The sequence below is a fragment of the Capra hircus genome, chromosome 11, assembly GCF_001704415.2.
Source record: "Capra hircus breed San Clemente chromosome 11, ASM170441v1, whole genome shotgun sequence".
Taxonomy (NCBI): Eukaryota; Metazoa; Chordata; class Mammalia; order Artiodactyla; family Bovidae; genus Capra; species Capra hircus.
This window is the reverse complement of record NC_030818.1, coordinates 12,224,639-12,247,668: the sequence shown is the minus strand read 5'-3', so window position 1 is coordinate 12,247,668 and position 23,030 is coordinate 12,224,639. Positions and strand designations below refer to the sequence as shown.

Here is a 23,030-nt window from a genome sequence, read left to right as displayed (position 1 = left end):
GCCTGGGCACAGACAGGGTCTGGGACTGGCCTGAGCACTGTGAGGCTTGGTGCTTGCCAGGGCTGGGCCCCCCCGGTGCCTGGTGTAGCTCCATGGGCCACGGCTTTGCTACTCACTGCCCTCCCTGCCTCCCCACCCCCAGCCCCTTGTTTTAGGGACTGCCCTGGACGTTCCTTGTCTGGCACTGGACGATGTGCCTTTTGCAGGGTCATCTCTAGGCTCTATGACAGTCACAGAGTATGAGAATGGGCAAAGAGGACATGGTTTCAGTCATCAGTGGGCTTGGGGAGCCCTGTAGCCTGTGAGCTCTTCACTGTCTAGCCCTCAGCGTGCCTGAGAAGGAATCTGTGCCTGACTCTGTTCAAGCCCTTTCGCAAACTGATTTGGTCCCAGAATCAATGCGTTCCTGCGACACCCATGAAATAGCTCTGAGAAGTGCCTCATGGGGTGTGAGACAGGAAATTAGGAGAACTGAGTTCTGCTCTCCTATTTGTCATGTGGCTGTGAACATCCGTGTCCTCACTCGTGTAAACCAGCTGGATTCTGCAGCACTCTGGTTGCCAAGACACCTGGCCCAGCCACGTGGCCAGGACTCAGCTCCCAGTCACTCCATCCCACATCAGGCTTCTGGGGCCAGTGACCATCCAAGTACACCCCCCACTGCCCGGGGGACCTGCTGCTCCCAGGACACAGCTACTGTGTGCCTTCACATGGGGAGTGGCGGGGTGTGGCCTTTCAGGACCAACCCTGAGACCTTCCTCCCTGAGAAGTGGGTGGGACTGGGTGTCAACGAAGGGACTGTAGGTGGCCAGGAGGACCCTTTCAGGGAGCTGAGAAAGCAGAGGCCAGAGAGCCAAACGAGGGTGAGTCTTCACGGTTTATTATGGAAGCCTATAAAAGAGCCACATTGAGTATTTCCAAAATCACAAAATGCACAACATTTTTTTAATATGCAATGTGGAATATTATATACAGAGTAAAACCACATGACAGCAAAAACACTCACACGGCACCAGGTTCAGATCAAAACACAACACACAAGTGCTTCTTTTCAATATTAAAACAACTGTGATAAAAACATATTAATATTTTGAACCATGTTTACAATAGAGGAAACAATTCATATTTTACTAAATAACAAATATTTAACAGCAAAAACTTTATACTAAATATCTATTTTGAATTATAACAAAAATAGTACTTATAATAGTTTATAAAGACAGACACAAAATTATAACATTTATGAAAAAACAAGTTTTGTGTATAAAATTAGAGCGATCTGGGCAGAGTCAAGATGATGCCCAGAACACAAATGCCAGCGCCCAACATTGAAAGTGCTTCAATCTGCAAGCCCATGGCGTGAAGAGCTTTGTGGGGTTCTGTCTTTTTAATGTCAAGTAGGAATGGTAAGTGAGAACACATCACCCATCTAATGCTACCACTATAAAACCTACAACAAGCACACAGACACGGATGGATGTAAAGAGGAGAGATGGATGAGTCTCGACATTGAAACCCTCCTGTCAGCCAGTCAAGAGCTTTCTTCAGTTCTCTTCTTAACCCCTTTGAGACCCAGTGGGGTAAGTAATCCTTCTTCCCTCCCTCACAGGGATCCTCTGTCTTGCCTTCTCTGCCCCTCCCAGGCTGGTGGCCAAAGGCCACTGAAGCTTCCCACAGCCCTCCAGCTCCCTGCCCCTTGCCAGGTCCAGGCCTGGCGGGCTTCTTGATGAATCTGCACTTACTGCAATCCTAGATAGCTGTCAAAAAACAATTGGTTCAGGGTAAGATGGGTCAGCATAGAGGTGCATGGACCTTCCAGAGGTGCATGGACCTTCCAGAGGTGCATGGGCTTTTTGTAGGGGACAAATTCTGGTGCACCGTGCAGCTGTTTCACAAGCTTTGATGAGTCCTTAATATGTTTTTTTGTGGGGGGGTTTTGCCTGTTTTTCAGAATGGTATGGGGGGAAATTGAGAATATTACTCTTTTAATGTCAAGTTTTGTCAATAATGTCTGTGCTGCCCTGGCTTCTTAAATAATGAAAAGGTAGGAGCCGAATGAAATACTTGAGAACGCCCATGGGCACAAACCACTCCCGTAAAGCCCAGCACAGGGTAGGTGTGAGCGGGGGCAGGAGTGGAGGGCTGCCACCTGCCCCCTGGACGCCACTGGGAAGCCACTGGGTCACTGCTGCGGAGAGCCCACTGGGGGCACTGGTGTCCCGCATTATTCTTCTATGTGTTTTTTATTTTCTCCTAAAGAGGATTCATTGCTTTTATAACATCAAACACCAACAGAGAAACATGAAAAGCAGAGAAAATTTTGGAAACAGACAAAATCACTTAGAGACTCACCAGAGGCCCAAAACCATCCTGGGAGGCATCCCTCATTGCCAACACTCAAAATGCCAGTGGCAGGAGCTATTCCTCCTCCATCCCCTGACCGCTCATTTTCAACCAAATCACTTGACAAGTCGCACGTACCCTCCTCCTCAGCTCTCGCTGCAGCGCTCCCCACAGCCACCTCAAGCCACTACGGCCGATGGAGGGCTGCCTTCTGCTCTCACCTCCCCTGGCTTTCATCTGGTCCCCACACCCCTGAGCTGGGCTAAGCAGACAGTGGCATAGAGGTGAGAAGGGACTTCAAGGACACCTTTCCAAGGGCAAAGGGCAAAGGGAGAGGGTCAAGGGAGGGATGACGGAGGCCCTGGCTCCCCGTCAGAAGAACCCGTATCCTTCTCCATACTTACCAGCCAGAGCGGGGGGCACCGCGGTGGACAGTGACCATGTGGGAAGCGGCAGCGGCCTCCTAGGCCCCTGTACTCGAGGTTTCCGACAGAGCGGGCAGGGAGGCAGCGCGCCACTTCCCCATCTCCCCCCGGGACAAAGGCAGACCCACTGGATTTCACCCCGGGAGTGAGGCTCCGAGGTTGAACCCACAGAAGGTCTGGTGCCTGGGGGAGCTGCTCGACCCTCGGCCGGCGGGGGCAGGGGCTGGGGGCTGGGTCACTTGCAGAAGTCCTGCCTGGGACAGCTGGGATGGAAGCCAGGGGACGGTGGAATGCTTGTTCCCAGTCCCAGTAACACCAAGAGTCGGTTATATCAGTGAATAAATATGGGGGATGGGGTGCAGGGGTCAGCCCATGGGCAGAGGGCCTTGGGCGTGGGTGTACAGGGAGCAGGGTGGGCTCTGAGCCGCCTGGTGGAAAGGTGGGGGTGTCAGTGCGCGTGCCCAGGGCCACCAGGGAGGATGCTGGGAGAACAGGGCCTGGGGCTCCTTTGCCCCAAGGTCAGAGAGAGAAAAAGTAGCAGCAATAGGTAATTTCAAACGTCCCAAATGGCAAGGGGTGGGCCTCCAGGCTGGTGACAACCCATCCCCGCTCTGCCAAGGGTGACCGGTGTTCTATTACCCACAATGCTGTTCCCCACGGGCACGGGTGGCCACCGGGAGGGGCACTCGCCTGTCTGAGCCGGGGCGGGGAGTGGTGCCGAAGAGAGGCCCAAAGAGGGCACCTCTTTTTCTCCCTCCCCATGTCAACCACCTGACCTCAAACTAAAAAGGCCAAAAGAAAAGGGAGGGGAGAGACCAGTTCAGAACATCACAAGCAAGGGCCGCAGCACAGCCTATGGTTAACACTGTGAGGGGCATGCGGGCCTGGGGCGGGGCCCGGGGCGGGGCCGGGGGCCGGGGGACTAAGCTGCTGGGAGCCAGAGAGACTGGAGAGGCGCAGGGACAGGGGGAGGGCCCAACCCCGGAGGCTGGGCCTCTTTTGACTTGGGGCAGGTTTGCCAGGCAGAGGGACAGGGGAGAGCAAGGCCTGGGGGGCCCTCCCCCTTCCCCGGGCGCCAGCCCCACCCGCACACAGGTTACTACCCTCCCATCGCTCCCACCCCGAGGCCTGGAGCCTTAGACCGTGGCGCTCAGCATGGCCTCGGTCTCTGGCAGGATCTTGTTCTGGTTGGAGTCCAGGCCAAAGAACTTGACGCTGAGGCCATCCACAGGGTGCAGGACGGGGACTAAGGTGATGCGGGGGAAGGTCCGGGTGGCCAGCTCGAAGCGGCTGGTGCTGGCCAGCTCCACCGCCAGCACCTTCAGGAACAGCTTGGCCAGGTGCTTGCCTAGGCAGGTCCGGACACCGCCGCCGAAAGGGAGGTAATGGAAGCGGCCGTCCTTGTCCTCGCTCCGCGCCTGGCCGAAGCGGTCGGGGTCGAAGACGTTCACATCCTTGAACACGGGCGCCGTGTCGTGTGTGTCCCGGATGCTGTACATGACACTCCAGCCTTTGGGGATCTGAAAACCCTGGAGGCAGGTAGGGGAAGGGACGGGGAGGGGTGGTGAGAACCAGAGGGGGTCTCAGAGGACCTAGGACCTTCTGCCTGCCAGCCCCCACCCAGATGTTCCCACTGTGGTCCCGGGGGCCTGGCCAGGCTCTCCTTTGGGCATGTCAGTCCACCTATTTATAGATGTTTCACGGCAGCTTCACAGGACACCCAGGGGGGCTGCATCTGACCCAGCATTTGGGGCAAGGACCCTCCTACTAGCCTGAAAGCTTCCTGAAAATCAGCATCATCTCCCCATGAGACTGGGACTGAGGTACCCCACGGGGAGCTGATCTTTCCCATCGGCCCGCCCCACAGCCCATGGGAGTCTCACATCGAGCTCGAAGGTTTGCAGCACCGTGCGGTAGCCGCCGGAGACCGGCGTGAACAGGCGCATGACCTCCTTGATGACGCAGTCCAGGTAGTGCAGCCCACTGAGCGTGTCGAGGCGCAGCGTGCCCTCGCAGGGGCAGCCGCCACTGTGCAAGAGGCCCTTGGCCCGCAGCTCCTCCCGCAGCTTCTCCAGCACGGCCGGGTGCTTCAGCAGCTGCATGATAAGCGAGGTGCTGGCGCTGGCAGTGGTGGCATAGGCAGCAAAGATGAGCTCCAGGGTCCCGTCCTGCAGCAGCGGAGAGGAGGCGCCGCTTGCGACCTGGGTTCAGCCTGGCGGCAGCCCCTCCCCACCCATGTCCCCCCGACCCTGGGGCCATCTATTTGAGCCCTGGTGCTTCCTCTGAGCCTCACATTGCTGGGGCATGTCAGCCACGGTGGACATAGGTCCAGTCCCCTGACTGGGCAGAGGCACTAGCCTAAAAGTCCCCTGGGGCATGGCTGCTTCCCACTCACTGCTGGATTCCAGGGCTGGCCATCAGCCCTCATCAGTGCAGTGAGCTCACAGGAAAAAGAGCAAATCCCAAGGAGCAGGCACTGTTCGGGCCAGCAGAGTGTGGTGCAGGGTCTCCAGCTGGGCCTCCAGACTGGCAGCCCCAGCTTTTCCTTCCTCCTCAGGAGAAGGAGGGAGGTGGTAGATGGTCAGGAGAGCTGAGAGGTTAAGGAGGCAGGAGGACCTAGGATGGGGCCTGCAGTGAGAAGGCTGAGGTGAGGTGGCCCCCCAATGACTTAGAGCCCCTCCAGGGCCCTCTGGGGAGCAATGGTGCCCCATGAAAAGGCCTCCCCGAGCCGTCTCATTCCAAGCCCTGCATTTTACAAATATGGATGCTGAGCCCAGAGAGCGGAGTGAACGAGTATGTCCCTTACTTGCCATGGCACTACCTACAAGTCACAAAACTTCTTATGAAATGGGGAAGTCTTTTGAGCTCCTTTCTGGCCCATTAGAGATTTAACAACAAAAAACAAAAAAAAGGGGAAGCACAGACAGGGATGGAGCAGTTGGCAGTTCAGTGTCCACGGGCACCTGGGAAGCATGTGGGCAGCAGAGTCTAAGTGAGGATGAACATCCACCTCAAGAAAGGGGAGGCAGGAAGACTTTCTTAGAGCCCAGAGAGGACAGTCCCGGGGCTGGCAGCCCAGCTGGATTTGGCCCGTGCCAGGCAGGCTGCGCCTCCCATTTGAAAAGGCTGCTCCTCTTCAAGGGCTGAGCCCGCTCTCCAGCAAGTGGCTTCTCCTTCTGGGCCTCGTTTCCCTAGGTGAGCTCCTAAGGCTGCTGTGACCATGAAAGGCATACTGGACGGGGGGAGGGCTGGGGTGAGGAGCAGACGAGGGGATTGACAATGCCCCTGACGCCACATGTGTTCAGGATTTCTAGGATCCAATTTCCAGCATCTTTTCCAAAATGGCAGAGGGAACTGGTGGGATGGAGAGCCCGCAGCCCAGCTGCTGTGGGGACCTGTTCATCACCAGGACTGTGTGCACAGCAAGTCATGGGGAGGGAAGGGATGGCCCCACCCGTAAGGGTGCATGTGCAGTCCCGGGGTGGAGTTCGCGCACTTGCGCTGCCCGGGTTGGGGGGGGGGCCCACCTTCAGCTCCTGCATGGTCATCTCCTTCCCGTGCTCCTTGCTGCTCTCGATGAGGATGTCCAGCGCGTCTGCGTAGTCCTTGCCCTGCGTGCATTGCAGCTTCTCCCGGATTGCCTTTTCCAGGCCCTTCTGTAGGGTCTGTCTTGCCTGAATGCCCTGAGGCAGGGAGGAGGTCGTCTGGTTACCCAAGGGGAAGGGCAGGGTCACCAAGGGCCTCCTCCCAAGTTCTGGCAAGGTGTAGTGGCGAATCCTCTGAGAATTTCCCATCTAAGCAGCAGAGACCCCAGGTGAAGGGTCCACTGTGCCCTGCCACTGAAACCCCTCTCTGACTATCTTAGCAGTCAGCTGCCCCTCCCTGAGAGGAGCTCATGGATGCCCATCTCTTCTCCGCCCAGGCCCTGCGTGCTCACCCGCCGGTAGCCACTAAAGGGCAAGTCGACAGGCAGGGAGAAGACGTTCTCCACAAACTGCTGGTAGACCTCGAAGAGGTGCCCCAGGTCCTCCTCGGGGATGCTGAAGCCCAGCAGCACGCGGATGGCCATACGGAAGGTGAGCTTCTGAGCCTCCTGGTACACGTTGATGGCTTCAGGGTGGCTGCTCCAGGCACGCAGCGTGTCCTGGATCACCAGCTGGATCTTGGGCAGGTAGCTCTCCAGGGCCTCATGGCTGAAGATCTTAGAGAAGACCTGCAGGGGAGTGAACTGGTCAGACGGACTCAGGCCTGCCCAGCCAAATCGCAGTCCCCATGACCGCGATCAGGCAAACTCCAGGTCCTTGCCCTGACTAGCCTCAGGCCTTCCCGTCTCCAGTCACAGTCCCTCTGCTGGCTCCTCCGCTCTGAGCCCCCCTCCCACTGCCCATGTCTTGAAGGGAAGGCGGGGGAAGGACGGGATGAAAACAGTTCACAGAGTTGGGACATTCAACATCACTCACAGGGTGACCTGAGCTGTCATTCCTTAATGAAGCCCCAGAAAAGCATGTGCTCCAAACAATGGCAGAGCCTGGAGACCCGGCAGTCCAGCTGCCAACAGGTCTGTAGGCCATGCGGCCATGCCAGCATGAGGGGCAACACAAGAGGGGGCTGGGCAGGGCTGGGGGGAGGCTGCCCCTCCACTGCAGGGGCCATTCCCAAATGCCTAGGCCACGGCACAGATGTGCCCAGCAGGAACAGCACACAGGTGAGTGGACTGCACAAGGAAGAGGTGGAAAGCAGGAGGTGGGTCTTTTATTCCACTGATGGGAGAACATGAGGGTCTAAGGCGAACTTCCTGAGACCCAAGGTTGCTCTCACTCCCTGCAAAATACCTATTGGGTGGAGATCCGAGGGTGTCTGTTACTGTGCCATCCAGAAGTCTTCACTGTGACCGGGTCTGGAGGCAGGGGAATGGAGGTAAGGCTTTTCACCTCAAAAGGTCAGAAAGCCAAGGTCTTTTAATTCCCTGCATCTTCCCAGTTCATTTTAAGTAGCCAGTGAGTCTCTGCTTCCACCTCCCTTGCTTTTTGTCCTTGCAATTCCTGAGCAAAGAAGTCCTTAGCCCCCCTGCCCCTCCTCACCCAGATGCCCCTGTGCACGGTTTCACGTTGCTGCCCAAGATGCAGAGGAGAGGGTAAGATGTGCGTTTATTTACTGCTGGCCTGTGGGTCTCACTGGCAACCAACAACCTCTAGCCCCAACCCCTGGAGACAGAAAGAAGGGGTGCCCCCACCAATGCCGAGGGAAAGGTCATCAGGAAAGGCAGAGAGGGGAGAGGCAGAGCAGAGGAAGGAGACAAATATCCCTCTAGCCACCCCCAATCAGCCCCACGCAAACCACACACACGCGCCCGCCCTCCCCTCCTGCCCCCAAACACAACCACCGCACAAACTGTAAATGTGAGAATTTCCCCTGCAGTCAGCTCAAGAAGGAAAAGGTAACATTTTCCTGGCCTCGGCCCTGCATGGCTAATGGGAGGGCTGGTTTGCAGAAATAACAGTGCTGGCCCTTCAGTGGCCCAGCCAGACGCTCACAATAGCACTTTCATTCCGAAATTCCCGGTGGGCAGAGGGAGGGAGGGAGGGAAGGAGGCCGCTGAGGGGCAGAAAAACCAGCACTGTTTGGAGCTGCTCCTGCTACTAAGGGACGGCTGAAATGTAGAAGGATGAGGGGAGGTGGCAGGGGCAGCCCAGGCCTGGCCAGGTCACTCACACCTTGCTCAGCTGTGGGGGCCCGGGGAATTTCCAGGGCCACCTCCCTCCAGCATGCTCTCTGCCTCAGCACTCCCCTCCAACCCTGGTGTTTTTAGGATTCCAGGTTCCACTCCTGGTCCAAGAGTTTTATGGGTAGGAGCAGCACACCGCCCCAGAACTCAGCACCAGCTGACTAGGGGCCCTTATAAAATAGCAAAGAGCCCACAGAAAGTGGTCCATGGGAGCCAAGCAGGCTCCTGAGGGACACAGGAGCCCTCCTCCGTGGGGAGGCTGGAGGTAGGGCAGGCAGGGACAGTGGGGGCACCATGCCTGGCCAGAGCCAGCCAGTCCAGAGCAGAGTCAAGGGCACTACCCTGAAGGAAAGGGAGCAGGTGCTGGCCAGGGCCCCCTGCACACAGAAGACCTGGGCACAAAAGTGGGCATGTGGAAGGGGAGGGGGAAGCAAGCAGAGGCCCATGCTGACGAGGACCAGCCAAAGTCAAAGCCAGCGAGGCTCCTAAGATGCAGTGGTGGTGGTGGTTTAGTCGCTAAGTCATGTCTGACTCTTGCAATCCCGTGGACTGTAGCCTGACAGGCTCCTCTGTCCATGCAGTGGGTGGTAGAAAAAGGCAGGCCTGGCACCTGGAAACCTGAGTTTTAATCCCATATCATCCACCAACTCACCGTAATATCATGGCCAAATCACCTCCTGGCCTCACAGTTTCCTCATCTGTAAACTGGTGAGGCTGAACCAGGTGACCTCTGAGGTTCCTTTCAACGTACAAATCACATAAACACCAATATCCATGTGTCCCTAAGTAGACACTATCCCTTCAAAGCCCAGAATCTGGTATAATCACATGATATAATTGCCTGCTGGGCCTCTACTCACACACTCTGTATGGGCTACAGTGGCTCAGGAGGGGTCACTCCAGGGCTACCAAACGGGGAGCTCTGAGGGACCCCACTGCACCCAGAGGAGTGGCCAGGCAGGACCCAGGGACAAGCCCTGCCCTGTCCCAAAGGTTACAGTCCCTGCGCCCTCTAGCGATGGCTGGCTGAATTGCTCCTACTCAAGCCTTGGGAACCACGGACAACAGGAAGGACACAAGGGGACCTGGGACTGAGCAGAGCGATTCCAGAGCAGGGGGTCCACACCTCACATCCAAGTGGGAAGGGGCCCTGAGCAAGGCCAGAAGCTGAAATGACCCCAAGATGCCTGAATCTGCAGGCTCTTTGAGGCGGGGCTTCTGAAAGAATTGCAGCCCCAACCAGGGCCCTTATCTTGACCCATCCAGGAGTCTAACTGGATGCTCTGGGATCCCTTTCCTCCTGGCAGTCCCATGGTTCTCCTTAGAGGCCCCCTGAGGGGGAAAAACTACCCAAACGAGAAGCTAAGCAAAGGCAGGTTGCGGGCACTCCAAGCTCAAGGGGCTTTGCTCGTGGTCATTAAGACCACGCTCGTGCCTCCTGCTCAGCTGTTCCACAGGCATCGGGGCCTCCCAGGCGCCGGGAAACTCCAGGGCCTCATCCCTGGGACCGTGCCCAGGGTTAACAACGCGGGCGCTTCCCAAAGCTGGGGCAGCCCAGAAACCACCGCCCACCACAAAGCCCAGGAGGAGGCGGAGGTGCTGGCCAGGGCAGAGGAAGGCCGGGGCTCATGGGGGCGGGTAGGGTCAGCACTCGGGCACTGGGGAAGGCGCCGGCGGAGCAGCTCTGGGTGAGGAGGCGAAGGGTGTCCCGTGGCCCCAGAGCCCAGGGCCTGACCGCAGTCGCAGTGGGAGCCAGGACTGCTTTGTTTCCCTCTGGGGCTTCCCTGGGAATTCCCACAAGTGAGCCAAGAATGCTGGACAAAGGTCACCAGGAACCAGCCCGGCTCTGCAGAGCCCGGCAGAGAGAGCAGCAGGTAGGGAATGCCCCATCGGGTCGGTGCTGGGAGGGCAGGGCGCGGGAGACCTGGGAACTTCAGGGAAGCCGAGCAGGATAGGCTCGGCCTTGAAGGATGGTGTGCTTGGAAACCCTCCCCCCACCTCTACCAGCTTTCCCAGTAATGCAGTTGGCTCAAGAACCCCCATCCCTGGTTCTTCCTCTCCCTGGAATAAAAGTGGATTCTACAGCGGGGGCTGGGGTAGTCACCAGGGGGCTGTCAAGGCTCAGATTCCCTGTGACTGTTTCTGCAAATGTCTCTCTCACACACCCCGAGGCCCCCCTCCCTGTGTCTCACCCTGGGAGGGGAGTAGCTCACCGGGTCCCCAGAGCCCTGTGCTGACCCACTCAGCCAGATAACTGCCCCTTCACAACTGGATGGATGCAAAGAAAGATGGGCAGCCTCAGAAGCTGGAAGAGCCGGAGAGGGAACCCACTCCCCGGGCCAGTGACTCAGACTGGGAGGAATGGAAGCGGCTGCCCGGGAGGGTGGGGGCCCGGGCAGGCCACCCCGCCAAGCCACCGGAGCCGCAGCCTGCGAGTGGAAAGAATAACAGAGGGCGGGCAGCCGCCGAGGCAGCTGTCCGCACAGCACAGGGGTGACGCCAAGGTGTGCACTTTATACTCAAGGAAGGGGGAGGACAGGGGAGGACGTCACCCCTTGGCTGCCTGGCATTTCCACTGGACCTCCACTTCACCCTGGCTGCCTCCTGAGTCAGGCCCCACTCAGACCCTCTGATGGGGAGGTGCTGGCCAGACATACCCCCCACCCCCGCCCTGCCCAGCCTGTGCATGCCCCTTCTGGGTCCTCAGCACCTGTGGGAACAGAGTTTCTGTCCCCTGTTTGAGTCCAGCTCTGACTGTCTCCCCTAATTCTTCCACATACAACAAAAGCACCCAGTGGGTGAGGGGAGGGCAGCACTTGGTACATTCCTGCTGAGCCACAGACTCTGAGAAGGTCTTCCCAGACCCTTCTAACCCTCCTCAAGCCAGAGACAAACCCCCTTGGAAAGCTGAGGCCCAAAGCAGGAAGGGCCTCCCAAGGTCACAGTCCCAGGCATGACTGGCCACACTCACCAGGGTCCCTGAATACCTGGCCTCCCACCACTCCAAACCCACTGAGCCAGCCTCTAGCAGTCCTGGGGACTCCAATGTATCTATGAGCCTGGGGGACGCTCCTCAAGGGCCCAAGTGTATTCTAAGGGTAAGGCCAGCTGTTTTGGCTACTCTGGTTTACTCTCAAACTTTGTCAGTCCCTGGAGGCGCACCCCCAACCTCTGCCCTTCAGCCTGGGGCGCCTGGAACAGATACAGCAACCGGCATAGAGGGCTCAGGGCCGGAGCAGACCCCGGCCAAGCCTCCCTGCTGCCGGCCAAGGCCACAACTGCCTCCCAAGGCTGGGAGAGTGAGCACATCCCTCAGCATCACAGTCTTGGATCCATCCCTCCCTGGGAGGAGGACGCAGGAGGGAGAGGGAAGGGAGAGAACAGCCCCCACACCACTTGCCCCTGCCCAACAAGGGTACACAGAGGGAGGAGACCACTCCCAGGCACCCTGGCAGCCAGCCATGGGCACCCTCCCCCGCTGACCTTCAGAGACATCCGATCCTGTCAACTGCCCCCTCAGAAGCCCCTGATGCTACAGTAACTTTTGGTGAAGGACCTCGGCTGGCAGAACAAAGGCTCTGAGCCTATGTCGGAGGTGGGGGAGGCGGGGGCAGCTCCCAGGAGCGGGGCTGCCTGGCCATTCACTGTCTTCCCATTCAACCCAGGTAGAAACTTCTGCCCTGAGCCAAACCTGATGGACATGACTTTGGAGCCAGAGGCTGTGCATTGGTTCAAAGGCCACCTGGAGCCGGTCTGAGCTGGCCTCCCGCAGGATCCCGCAACCGTGGACCCTCTTGGCTCTGCCCTCCTGCCGAAGCACCTCCTGGTCTCTCTATCCTGACACAAATCCCAGCATACACAGGATTTCTGAAAGAAGTACAATGAGCCTGACCTTGAGCTCCATCCCCACCCAGGGGGCTAAAAGGCTGTCTGTAAGGAGCCATAGATGGGTGGCAGAGAGTCTTAATTCCTACCCCCAAAACCTGAGAAGCTGTTCCCCTATCTCAGTCATGGACACCGAAGTCCCTGAGCCAGGAGGCAGAGTAGGAGGGGCAAGAAGACCACTCCTAAGGTCTCTCTGGTCCAGAGCTCCAAAGCTAAGTTCATCCCTGGGATGCACTCTGATGCAGAGAACTCCAAGTTCTCTGGCAAAATCTCAGGGCCACTGCCTGAAATGCCCTGAAGATGCTGGCTCTTCAGTGTAAAGAAGCCAGGCCCTAGCTACAAAGAAAAAGAGGAAATGTCTGATCTTGGTGTGCGGGGTTCGGCACTGGATGCTTCCAGGACGACCCATGACAACTCCCTGTCCCCCTCCTCTGTGTCTCTGGTAACCCTCCTCCGATCTTCTCTACTTCTCTCCATGCACTCTTCCAGGGCAACCCAGCCTCTCCGCATACATAGAGAGATGCAGTCCCTCCCCTCAAAATCAGAGACTCCCCAGGCCCCAGGCAGGGGAGGCCTAACAGAGGAGGGGACAGAGTCTGAGGTGGTGGCTATGACGACACTGGCCTGGAGTCCAGAGAGGACTCTGTTAGACTGGGCGAGGTGTTCTCCCTGGCAACCCTACCCCTCTGGGCCCTAGACCACCAGGGCAGCCTGGACAAACACCTGGACTTCAGCGATGACTGTGAGGAACCCCTTCCCAGCACATCTGGTCAGACCTCCCAGAGAAGGGGTGGGGTACCTGCCCCAATGGAAACAGTGACGCTCCTAGTTCCCCACCAGCAGGGCCTCACTACACCTGGGCCCCACTTCCTGCGGGTACATGCTTACCCTCAGCAGGCCAGGGTCCCTGCTTGCAGTGCGGGCTGGATAAGGCAGCAGGAGAGCCATGGGGCAGCCCCAACTCTGGCCAAAGTGGGTCTACCAGGCACTGGGTCCAGCTAACAGGCCATTCTCTCGACCCATATGTGTGCCCCTGAGTATTCTCTTCTCATCCCTCCAGCCAGATTCCACTCTTCAAGGGCAAGGACCTTGCCTTTATGTTTGTATACCTACCTTCTATGTTCGTTTCTAGCCCAAGCCCTGCTATTTAACTCAGTAAACTTAAGCTGCTGGAACACCAATTAACGATTTGGGGGAGAAGGACCTTTTCATCTGTCTTTTTAACATAAGACACACACATGCCACATAACAAGGCCACCACCAGTACACACAGAGGGTCCCCAAGTCTCTGTCAGGATGAGCTGGTCTCTGGCTGCTCCAGACCCCCAAGGAGCTAGAGGGCAAGGGTGCCAGCAAGAGGGACACTATCCATGCCTCCTCGATGGCCCAGCTTTCTGGCCTCTCTCAGGTCCCACCACCTCACCCTGTCCCCCAGGCTTCCTTCCCTGAGTATTCCTCCAGCAGCATCCACGGGGTCCCCCCTCCCCCACCCTCCCGCCCTCCTTCCAAACGGACCACAGAAAGCCAAGCCCTCGGGGACTTTCCAGGAGGGCCCTGCCCCACCTGAAGGCCTACAGCCAAGTCAGGCAGAGGGTGAAGGCAACTGCAAGGCAAGAGCCTCCCCGCAAACCTTCCACATCCCCAGGGTCTCACACTCAGGTCCTGATCAAGCTTTCTTCCTCCCAGCACCCCCCCATCCCCCATCCCCCATCCCCCATCCCCCATCCCCCATCTCCACTCTCAGCTTCTGGCAGCCCCAGGTGGGCAGGGCTGAGAAGGCTGTCCTTGATGGCTTAGAAACGCTCTTCCCAGAGACGCCAGTGTTGCAGGCCCTGCCCTGCCTTTTCTTCCTTCCCGACCTGTTTCCCGACCTCTGGGAGTTAGTGATGGACAGGGAAGCCTGCACTGCTGCAAGCAGTCCATGGGGTCGCAAAGAGTCGGACGCGACTGAGCGACTGAACTGAACTGACCTGACCTGTTTCAAGTCCCTCAACCTCTCTAAGCCTCAGGGTCCTCTTCTGTGAGCGGCGGACAAAAATGGCTTTCTAAACCACATTCTTTGAAGCTGGGTTTCTGAGTCTCAGGCGCTCTCCTAACTCTTTAAAATAAACTTTTGGTGGAGTTACACCAAAAGAAAAAAAGAAGTGTTTGGCCCCCCCCCCCCCGCCACTCCCGAGAACCCTCCCCATCTGCCCCCGGGCTCTGTTAGCTGCTTCCGGCTCCAATGAAGCAGCTGGAGAGACTACTTCAGAAGCCCCTTTTCCAGCCCCTGAAATGCGTGCTTTTCGAGGGCGAGGACGGGGGCCGGGGGCGGGGGCGGGGGCCGAGGGCGGGGGCGGGGGTGGGTATGTGCAGCCCAGTCCCCTCTGATTTTTTCTCCTTTTGTCTGTTACGATGAACTACTCTTCGCGGGCCGTTCGCAATACATCGAATTCTACGGGATGAATTCCTCCGTTCACACACAGACTTCCGGCGGAGGGGGCTGCCCACCGTGGCCCTCTCCTGTCTCCCGGGCTCTGCCCCTTTTCCCGGAGATCACACGCTGCCTCCCCCTTTCCTCTAGGTTTCAAACCTGGTGAGTCCTCTGACCCAATGGAAAAAATGAAGGGAGGGGAGGTCGTGCAGCGCCGCCTCCCCCCGTCGCGGCCGCTTTAAGCCGGCGGGCCGGCGCCCCGCCCGCCGGCGGCTCAGCTTTCGGGTTACTGCAGTTCAAACAGCACGTGCCGCCCGCGCTCGGAGCCGCGGCGGCGGCGCAGCCTGGGAGGGGGCGGGGGAGGCTTGCTCCGTGCGCGCTGGCTCGCCTCCTCCTCGCCTCTTCCAGGCGCTCGGGAAATCCACAGGATAAACACCCACTTTCTCTTCCTCTTTATGGGAGGAGGGTAGGTGCGCTTTGATCCCCCGCCGCCCCTCGGCTGTTATCCCACCCCTTGTACTTCCCCCTCGGCCCAGATCCGAGCGCGGTGGCCCAAATTTCACCTCGCCCCTCCCAGGCAAGGCCCAGCAACCGCTGCCACAAGGTGCCCCCAGCCGCCCGCGCCTGCTCGCGGTGCCCTTAAAGCAACCTGCAGCAGGGAAGGCTAGGTGTGATTTTAGAATGAGTCGTTTCTAGTCCTCAGGATTCCAAGGGGCGATAAGGAGGAGCGCTGGCCACCGTTCGCCCTCTCTTTTTGTCCAGGTTTGTGGAACACGGCGAGGACAGGCTTTGGACGCCCCTATCGCCGCATGTTCAAGTTGTCCAAATCAACTCCCAATGACCCTCCCTTTGGGCCTGGTAGCGCGCACGGTGCGGTGGGTCAGCAAATGGGCAGACCCGGAGGAGGCCTGTGCAGGCCCTGGATCTGGGGTCGCAGCTGTCTAGGCAGGGAGCTTCGGGATTCTCCTAAATGGTGTGCAAATACGGGCGCGGATTCTGGTGGGGACGTTCCCGGGGCGCCAAGAACTCCTCACTCCGAGGGGGTGCACGCAAGAAGAGGATCAGAGCACGGTTGCGAGTCTCTTACCTTGCGTTTGTTCCGGTGGATGTCGCCGATGGAGTTGGACACCGTGTTGGGGCCCAGCAGCATGCGTGTGCTTCGTGGCCACTCGGTGCTCACGAGGTGGTGCTCGCCCATGAGGATCTTGCGCACATTCTCCGCGCCGGTCACACGGATTAGCGGCCGCCCGAGCAAGTGCGTCTTGAACACGTTGCCATACTTTTCCCTCCGCGACGACTGGAAGCCAGAACCCTGCAGGGGCCACGCAAGAACTTTCTCAGGGCCCACAGCGCCAGATGGGACGTCCAGGAGGCCCAGCCTCGAGGGCCCTCGGGGGAGGGGCGGAGGACCTCACCTCGGGCACCAGCTCCCTACCCTCCTGTATCCCACTCACACACATACGCACGCACGCACGTAGGTTTTATTTTTCATAGCATGCACGAGAACTGGGAAGTGGGGCCTAGAGGATAATAAATAATGCAAGGGGGCGAGAGGCCCAGGGCACCCCGCGGGAGGTTTTCTTAGTAATGACTTGCGGGAGGGAAAAGGTATCACGGACCGCGAGACCCTAAACTAGAGCCTCCGCCTCCCTCCTCCCTCGCCTCGCGCTCTGGAGACTCTCGGAATAAATATTTCCAGGCTCGCGGCCACGGGCTGGCGAGACCCCGCGGGGTGGCCGCAGGCCAAAGATTATTTATAGCGGCGAGCGGTCGGTGCCCCGAGGCAATCACTACTGATGGGGGTTGGGGTTCCTTCCGTTAGCGGGTGTGGGCCTCGAAGGGACCGGGCGGCCCTCTGAGAGCTCCGCAGGGTAGAGTCACGGGCCCGGAGCCGCGATTTTCCGAATGCAATTTGCCCCGAAATAACTGAGCAGGACTTTGGTCGCCGCCTTGGAGTTTGGAACGCGAGCGCAGAGGAAGGCGCTTCCCGCGGGGTGGGGCGGGGCGGGGCTGGGCGGCCGTCACAGGTAACCGGATCCCCGGCGGCGGCGCGAGCCGAGCAGAGCCAGGCCCCGGCCCAGGCCGGGCGCTCGGAGGAGCTGGCGGTGCTGGCCCCACGAGGGTACCGGAAACCGAGGGGACCTCCGAGGGGCGGGGGCAGGGGCGTCCCGCTCACCTTTGACGTCGTTGCTCGCCACCCAGCCCCGCATTAACCCTTCTCCGGCCACGGCTGCAACCCGGTGAAGGGGGAGGGGCGCCACCTGTCAGGCTGTCCCGCCTGCCCGCCAGCAGACGTGCGGATGCGGGCTCCAGACCTGCGGGGTCATGCACCCCCCGAAGGGACCCTCGGCTTCCTCTTTTCCCCGGTTGGTCCCCCTCCTCACTTTCCTTTCTTCGGCGGAAAAGCATTCGCCAGTTAGATGTGTACACACCCCAGCCCCGCCGAAAAGTGACTCTGCAGAACCCGGAGCCCTAATCACTTTTCCACATGTGCCTCCGGCCCGGGCGCGCGACAGAGAGCGAGCCCGGAGCGCCCGCGCCTCCAGGTTGGCGGGTGGGGGAGAACTCCCGCCACTCTGCGGCACTTCTAGGCGGCGCCTACCCCTTTAAGAGAAATCAAGGCGAGGGTGGAGGTGCGACCAAAGTGGGGTGAGGAGCGGGGCTCCCTCGCTCTGCCAGAGGTACCGGTCTCTCTCACTCCGTCTGACTCTCCTTCGCTCCTCTCCTGCGTTTCCTCTGTTTTTCTTTTCTTTCGACACAAAAGTTGAGTTGTGAATTTTCCGAGGTCGCCCCCGCCTTTCTCCCGCCGCACCACCCCCCCACCTCTGATCTGCCTAACTATAATTAAAGTGCGTTTTTTGTGGTATTAATAAAGGGTTATTTGTCCGCCGTTTCCACGGTCTTCACAAAGAGGACTTTCATAGGGGCGGCCGCTCGGGCCGCGAGTCCAATTTATACAAAAATGTTGTATTTTTAGCCCTGGGCTCTGTTTAGATGGCGCACGGTGGAAACGGAGAGCCCTTGGAGGTCCCCCAGTAAAATCTGATAAATGACTCCGAAAAAATAAAGCTGGGATTCAGAGGGATCCCATTAACCCCTTCACTGCTCCTCTACACGCATCTCTCATTACCCGCCCGCCGGGAGGGTCAAGGGCCCCCCGGGGGCGGACGGATGGGGAGGCGTAGGCCTGGTTCCCCCTCCCCATCTTACGTGCGAGTTGGACGCGGAGCCCCGGAGGCCCTTGCGGGATTCGGAGAAAAGGTCAGGGGCACGTTGGTGGCCGGGGGAGGGGGGGTTAAGAAAGGGGGGGCCAGACCGCGAATTCGGCAGATTGGCTATAACAAGGCAGGGGCCGACGCCCCTGTGAATTATTTTATTTCCTAAATTCTCGGCCAAAAGCCTAGACCACCGCTGCAGTTAACCCTTTAAGTGTGTTGGCACGGGAGAGGCTCTAGGGATTTCTTCACGGCGGTGGGGGAGGGGTATGTAGGTCTCACTGGTTGAAATGAACCCCACCTTGCTGCACGAACCCCAAAGAGATGAGTTTGATTCCGGGACTTGGGAAGACCACTGGGGAGAGGAACCTCGCGTGCCCCTCCCGCCCCAGCTCTGCTGTCAATTGGCTCCGGGCGGGGCGGGGCTGCGCTGGGTGTCTGTGTGCACGCGCGGATTGCACGCGTCTGTTAATTTCAAGCCAAGCTTTCGCACTTCTAAACCCACAGGTCTCTGCCTTCACCTCCCGCCCCAGCTTTCCTGGGCCTGGACTGTCTGTTTCAGTACAGCCATCCTTCTAATTCTCATCAGCATCTGCCAGACAAACCCGCGTGCACACGCGCACGCAACACACCTCCCGCGGTTAACCCAGAGGACCCCCATCCCAAAGAAAAACCTGCTGTTTAACACATTGCAAAAGCGATTGTCTAGCGCTTGAGGAGGTTAATTCCAGATTAATTTCCCCATTACCTACCTGGGTCTGGTCCCCGACAGGCCCACCCCCATTATCGCCGGCAGTGTGGTTTGTGCGGCGTCTAACAACAAACACAAACGCTCTCTATGGATCTCACACACCTCTCCCAAGTTCCTCTCCCCTGCTAGACTGTCCCCACCCAGTAAGTAAACAGACCCTTTTCTCCGAAAGTCGAGAAACCTCGGGTCTCAGGCTTCTCATTTTCCTTGGGTTACCTCCTTCTTCTCCCACCACAAAACACACACACTTTCTCAAACCGTGGACCAGGGCAGTAGTACCTGGCGTGGCCAGGACGGGACGCGGCGGGAACAGAGCGGCAATCCCGGCTGCCACTGGCCCACTCTTTCTTTCCCTGACTCGGTTTTCGGGTCCCAGGTACACCGACAAAGACCGGGAAGTAGACAGCCAGTGGGACGGGAACGCGAAGGAGAGGCGAAAGCGGCTCTAGACGGGACGCCCCCTCCAACTTGCGCGCCTCGGGAAGCCCCCAGGACGCTAGGCGCACCCCTGCTGAGTCGCCCGCGGCTGGAAAAAGTCGGTCTTGGGAGCCCTCTGGGATCCTGGGACCTCTCTTACCACCCCCTTGAACCTGCGCACCCGGCGCCAGCGGGCTCAGAACCACGCCGCAGGCGGGCCGGGGAAGCCCGAGCGGCTCAGGCGGAGAGGAGGGAAGGGGCGGGGCGGGGATTGGTGCCTTCAGGCTCCCGGCGCCCCCTGGCCGGCCCGCGGCTCCATCCGCCCGGTGCTCGCCGTTAGCGGAACCTGGAGAGCAACGGAGTGAGTGCGCCCTTACCTGTAGCAGCCAGTGGCCGGTCTCTCCGATGAGCGGGAAGCCCATGGAGCCCTTAGGGATGGGCAGCTTGCAGCTCTTGTCGCGGGTGGCAGCCCAGCGCAGCTGCCACAGCTGCTGCGACACGGCCAGCAGCAGCGTCACCGACACCAGGCACGCGGCGAGGGTGGCCAGCGCCGACACCAGCTCCAAGCCTTCAAAGAGCATGTTGGCGGCCGCTCGGGGGATTGGCTGTGCGGGCCTCGGCGGGGGAGGGGAGGGCCAGACGAGAAGGGACGCGAGCGGCGGGGGAGGGGAGGCTTCGGCCGGGGGTCCTGGCACCTCCAGCCGAAACAGAGAAGGAGCAAGGGGCCGAGGGAAGGGAAGTGGAGGTTGTGAGGGGAGAGCAGAGGCGGGTGGGAAATCGCCTAGAAGAAGAGAGAGAGGAGACACGAGGCGACTCGGAGTGTAACTTTGTTTGTTTGTTTGTTTGTGTGTTCCCTTATAGCGGGCTTAGGGGTTGCTCGAGGGGTGGCGAGACGAAGTCGTGAATCAAGCTGATGGGCTGGCTCTCCCCGCAACCATCACACTCGGAAAACTTGGGGAGAACTTTGTCCAGCGGGAGTCTCTCTCGTAAGCCCCTTCCCCTGTTTGGGAAAAAAAGAAGAAGGGGGACAGAGAACTAGCGGAGAGAAAGTGCGATGGATTTGTCAAAAGTTTTCCCCTCAAATTCCTAGGCTTTTAAAAAAAGGAAAAATCCTGAATCCCCAAATTCCAACGAACCCAGAAACTTTGGGTGCAAGGGGGAAGGCTCCCCGGCTGAGGCGAGTGGAGAGGCCGAGCTCAGCGCCTCTGGGCTGCCCGGGGCGGCGCGCCGGAGCCCCGGAGCCGCCGCTGCACCCCCGAGGCGGGCGCGGCAGGCGAGGCGGCGAGGCGGACGCGGGTGCGGAGCCGGCGGCCCGCGGCCCGGACGGGACGCAGCCGGCGACAGAGCCCCGGGCGGGCGCTGGGGCGGCGGCGGCGGCGGCGGCGGCGGCGGGCGGGAGGGGTGAGGCGGGGTGGGGTTGGGGGAGGAGGTGAAAACCCGAGCTGGGCTATTGTATCAATTAAGAAAAGGCAGTCCGTCCCGGGACGCGGTCTCTCGGCTCTGGAGTTGCTGCTGGGGAAAGAAAGGGGGGAAAAAGAAAGGAAGGCAAAAGGAATGAAAGAGGGGGGAAAAGCCGGAGGCAGGATTTCAGGGCTGATGGTTTTAAAAGCTTCCCTCAATGTGAATTTGTGCCTCTGAGAGCCAGGCGATGCGTGTGTTTATATAGAGGCGGGAGGCTGCGCCGTGGGCGCTCCGCCAGGGCCCCCCCTCCCCCCCACCCCCTCAACCCTCCCCACCACCCCCCCGCCGCGCTCTCGAAGCCGGAGGCGTGGTGAGAGGCCGGCGGCCGGAGCGTGTGAGCGCCCGCCGGCCTCCTGCCCCGCCCCGGCCGCCCGCAGCCCGCCGCCCGCCGCGGACCCACTTGTAGCCGCCGCAGGATCAAACTCAGTTCACCTCTCGCCTCCTCTTCCTTCTCGCCGGCGTCTCGCTGAGCCCGGCACCTACAGACGGACGAGATGAGACACACACAGACACACACGCGCGCACACACACACACACACACACACACACACACACACGGTGAGCGCTCGCATGGTGCCCGCCTGGCGGCTAGGCTACTTCGCTCCCTCTTTCCCCCCTCCCGGGCCCCCGGCCCCCTTCTCGCCCCCCAGGCAGTCCCGCGTGGGCTGTCGCCCCAGCAGCTGAGGTCTCGGGCGGACCGCTTCTGGACTGAGGGGCGCCAAAAGCCCCTGAACCTGCGCTTAGGATCTCCAGCTCCTATCCCGCGGGACCCCGCCGGCTCCCGCCTCCCGGAACCCCTCAGTCCTCTCATCTGTCACTCCCAATTCCTTCTAGCGGGGAGTTCCCATCTTGGATCCCGACATCCTCAGACCTTGGAGGCCAAGGTCCCTTCCCCCGCTTCTGTACGCCTCTTACCCTACAGGACCCGATGTGCCCCTCTCCCCGTCCGCGTCCCGGGCAGCTGACGCTGCAGCCTTCCCCTCGGACACCTCGAGACTCCCTCACTTTGTAGTCCCCTCCGCCCCCTCCTCGCCCCGCAGCGTCGGAGGAACCCCGATGCTGGTCCGGTGAATGTCCCGCGAAGAGGACCAATGCGGCGGCCCCGGCAGCGGGAGGCGGGAGGAGTAGGATACAAACATTCATTGATAAATTAGTATTAATAAAGAAACATGCCAGGTGAGAGCGGCCACCTTCTCCCAGCCGGCCGCTGAGGGCCCAGCGCGCGCGCCTGTGCGAGGCGTGCGTGCGGCCCAGGGCCGCGTCTGTGCGCGCGCGTGTGTCCCGGGTCGGCCCGACGTCTGTGGAGCTGCGTGGCGTGTCTGCGCGTCTGTGTGTTCTCTCTGGTGCTGAATGTGTCTGTGCATCGTGCATCCGTCTGTCATCTGGCCTCTCCTGCTGTCTGTGATACACAGAGCTGTGCGTGCCAACCCCGACACGGTCTAGCCCGTGCCTGGCTCGCCCTCTCCCGCGCGTCCTGTTCCCTCGGCCCCCTTTATCCGTCGTTCACTCTGGCACTCCCAGAGCAGAAGACCTAACCTTCGGTTAGGATGATGTGTGTGTAAGTGAAACTCGACTCCCCTTTTAACACGTCCCCTGCACCCAATACGGGTTCTGTTTTAGAGTTCACCGGAAGAGAATGTATGTGAGTGTCTAAGGGGCGAGCATCTGTGTTGTCCCTCCCTGTGCGAGCGCTTCCGAGGTTGATGTGGCTGGCGGAGGTTTAAAAGCTCGGTTTCTTGCTTCTAGCGCTGGGTCATCTCAATTCTCTCTCTGCCCTGGAACCCCACCTGGTGGACAGTCGTAGCACTACAGATCCAGGGGGAAGCGATTCCGGCTCCCCCTCTCCTGACTCCATTCGCAGGGGAAGATTGGTTCTAAAGGGCCTGCTTGTAGGCTCCTAAGTGGCTCCACTCCTGCCTCGGTGCCCTCAGGTTGCCGCTTCAAGCAGCTTGGGACCAGACACACGGAGTCCTCGTCGGGACCGTTGTGACCCCAGAAGTAGAGAGCTGGGGCACATCCTCACAACAGGGAGGACAACTCTGGACAGGGAACACAGGAGCTGTGAGACCAAAACCACAGTGTTCCCCATGCGGGGAGGGGATTCGGGTGAGGACTGGAGGGGGGTGGATTACTGAGGCCCTGCTGCTTTGAAGAGCCCTAGGGATCTAGCCTGACCCCTAGACACAGCACTCCCAGAAGATGGCAAAATGGGCAGTCACCCTGGGGAACCCACCTGCAGAAACATCAACCTCTGAAAGGATGGACACATGGCCTTACAGAGATGCAGATAAATGCACAGGCAAATACTGAGTGTGCACATACAGAGAGACACAGACACTTAGAGAATCACTGTCAACAGATTCACACAACACCTGCCTCCAACCTCAAGAGATGA

The 23,030-nt window shown here is 59.5% G+C and overlaps 1 protein-coding gene across 1 annotated transcript; it reads right to left on the bottom strand.

Annotated features, from left to right (window-relative positions):
• Nucleotides 865-20,389, bottom strand: LOC102187233 (cytochrome P450 26B1). Its single transcript, XM_018055050.1, has 6 exons — nucleotides 19,552-20,389; nucleotides 15,879-16,103; nucleotides 6,706-6,981; nucleotides 6,296-6,451; nucleotides 4,652-4,936; nucleotides 865-4,297 (listed from the first exon to the last, which is right to left on the bottom strand). Exons 1-6 carry the CDS (start codon nucleotides 19,753-19,755, stop codon nucleotides 3,905-3,907), a joined length of 1,539 nt encoding a protein of 512 aa, XP_017910539.1. The 5' UTR covers nucleotides 19,756-20,389; the 3' UTR covers nucleotides 865-3,904.

Excerpts from the sequence above, each read along its gene's own strand:
- LOC102187233 (XM_018055050.1), bottom strand. The coding sequence starts at position 19,755 with ATGCTCTTTGAAGGCTTGGAGCTGGTGTCGGCGCTGGCCACCCTCGCC. Across the intron at positions 6,452-6,705 it reads CCTTTAGTGGCTACCGGCGG|GGCATTCAGGCAAGACAGAC; the intron begins GTGAGCACGCAG and ends TCCCTGCCTCAG. Across the intron at positions 4,937-6,295 it reads TGACCATGCAGGAGCTGAAG|GACGGGACCCTGGAGCTCAT; the intron begins GTGGGCCCCCCC and ends CCGCTGCTGCAG.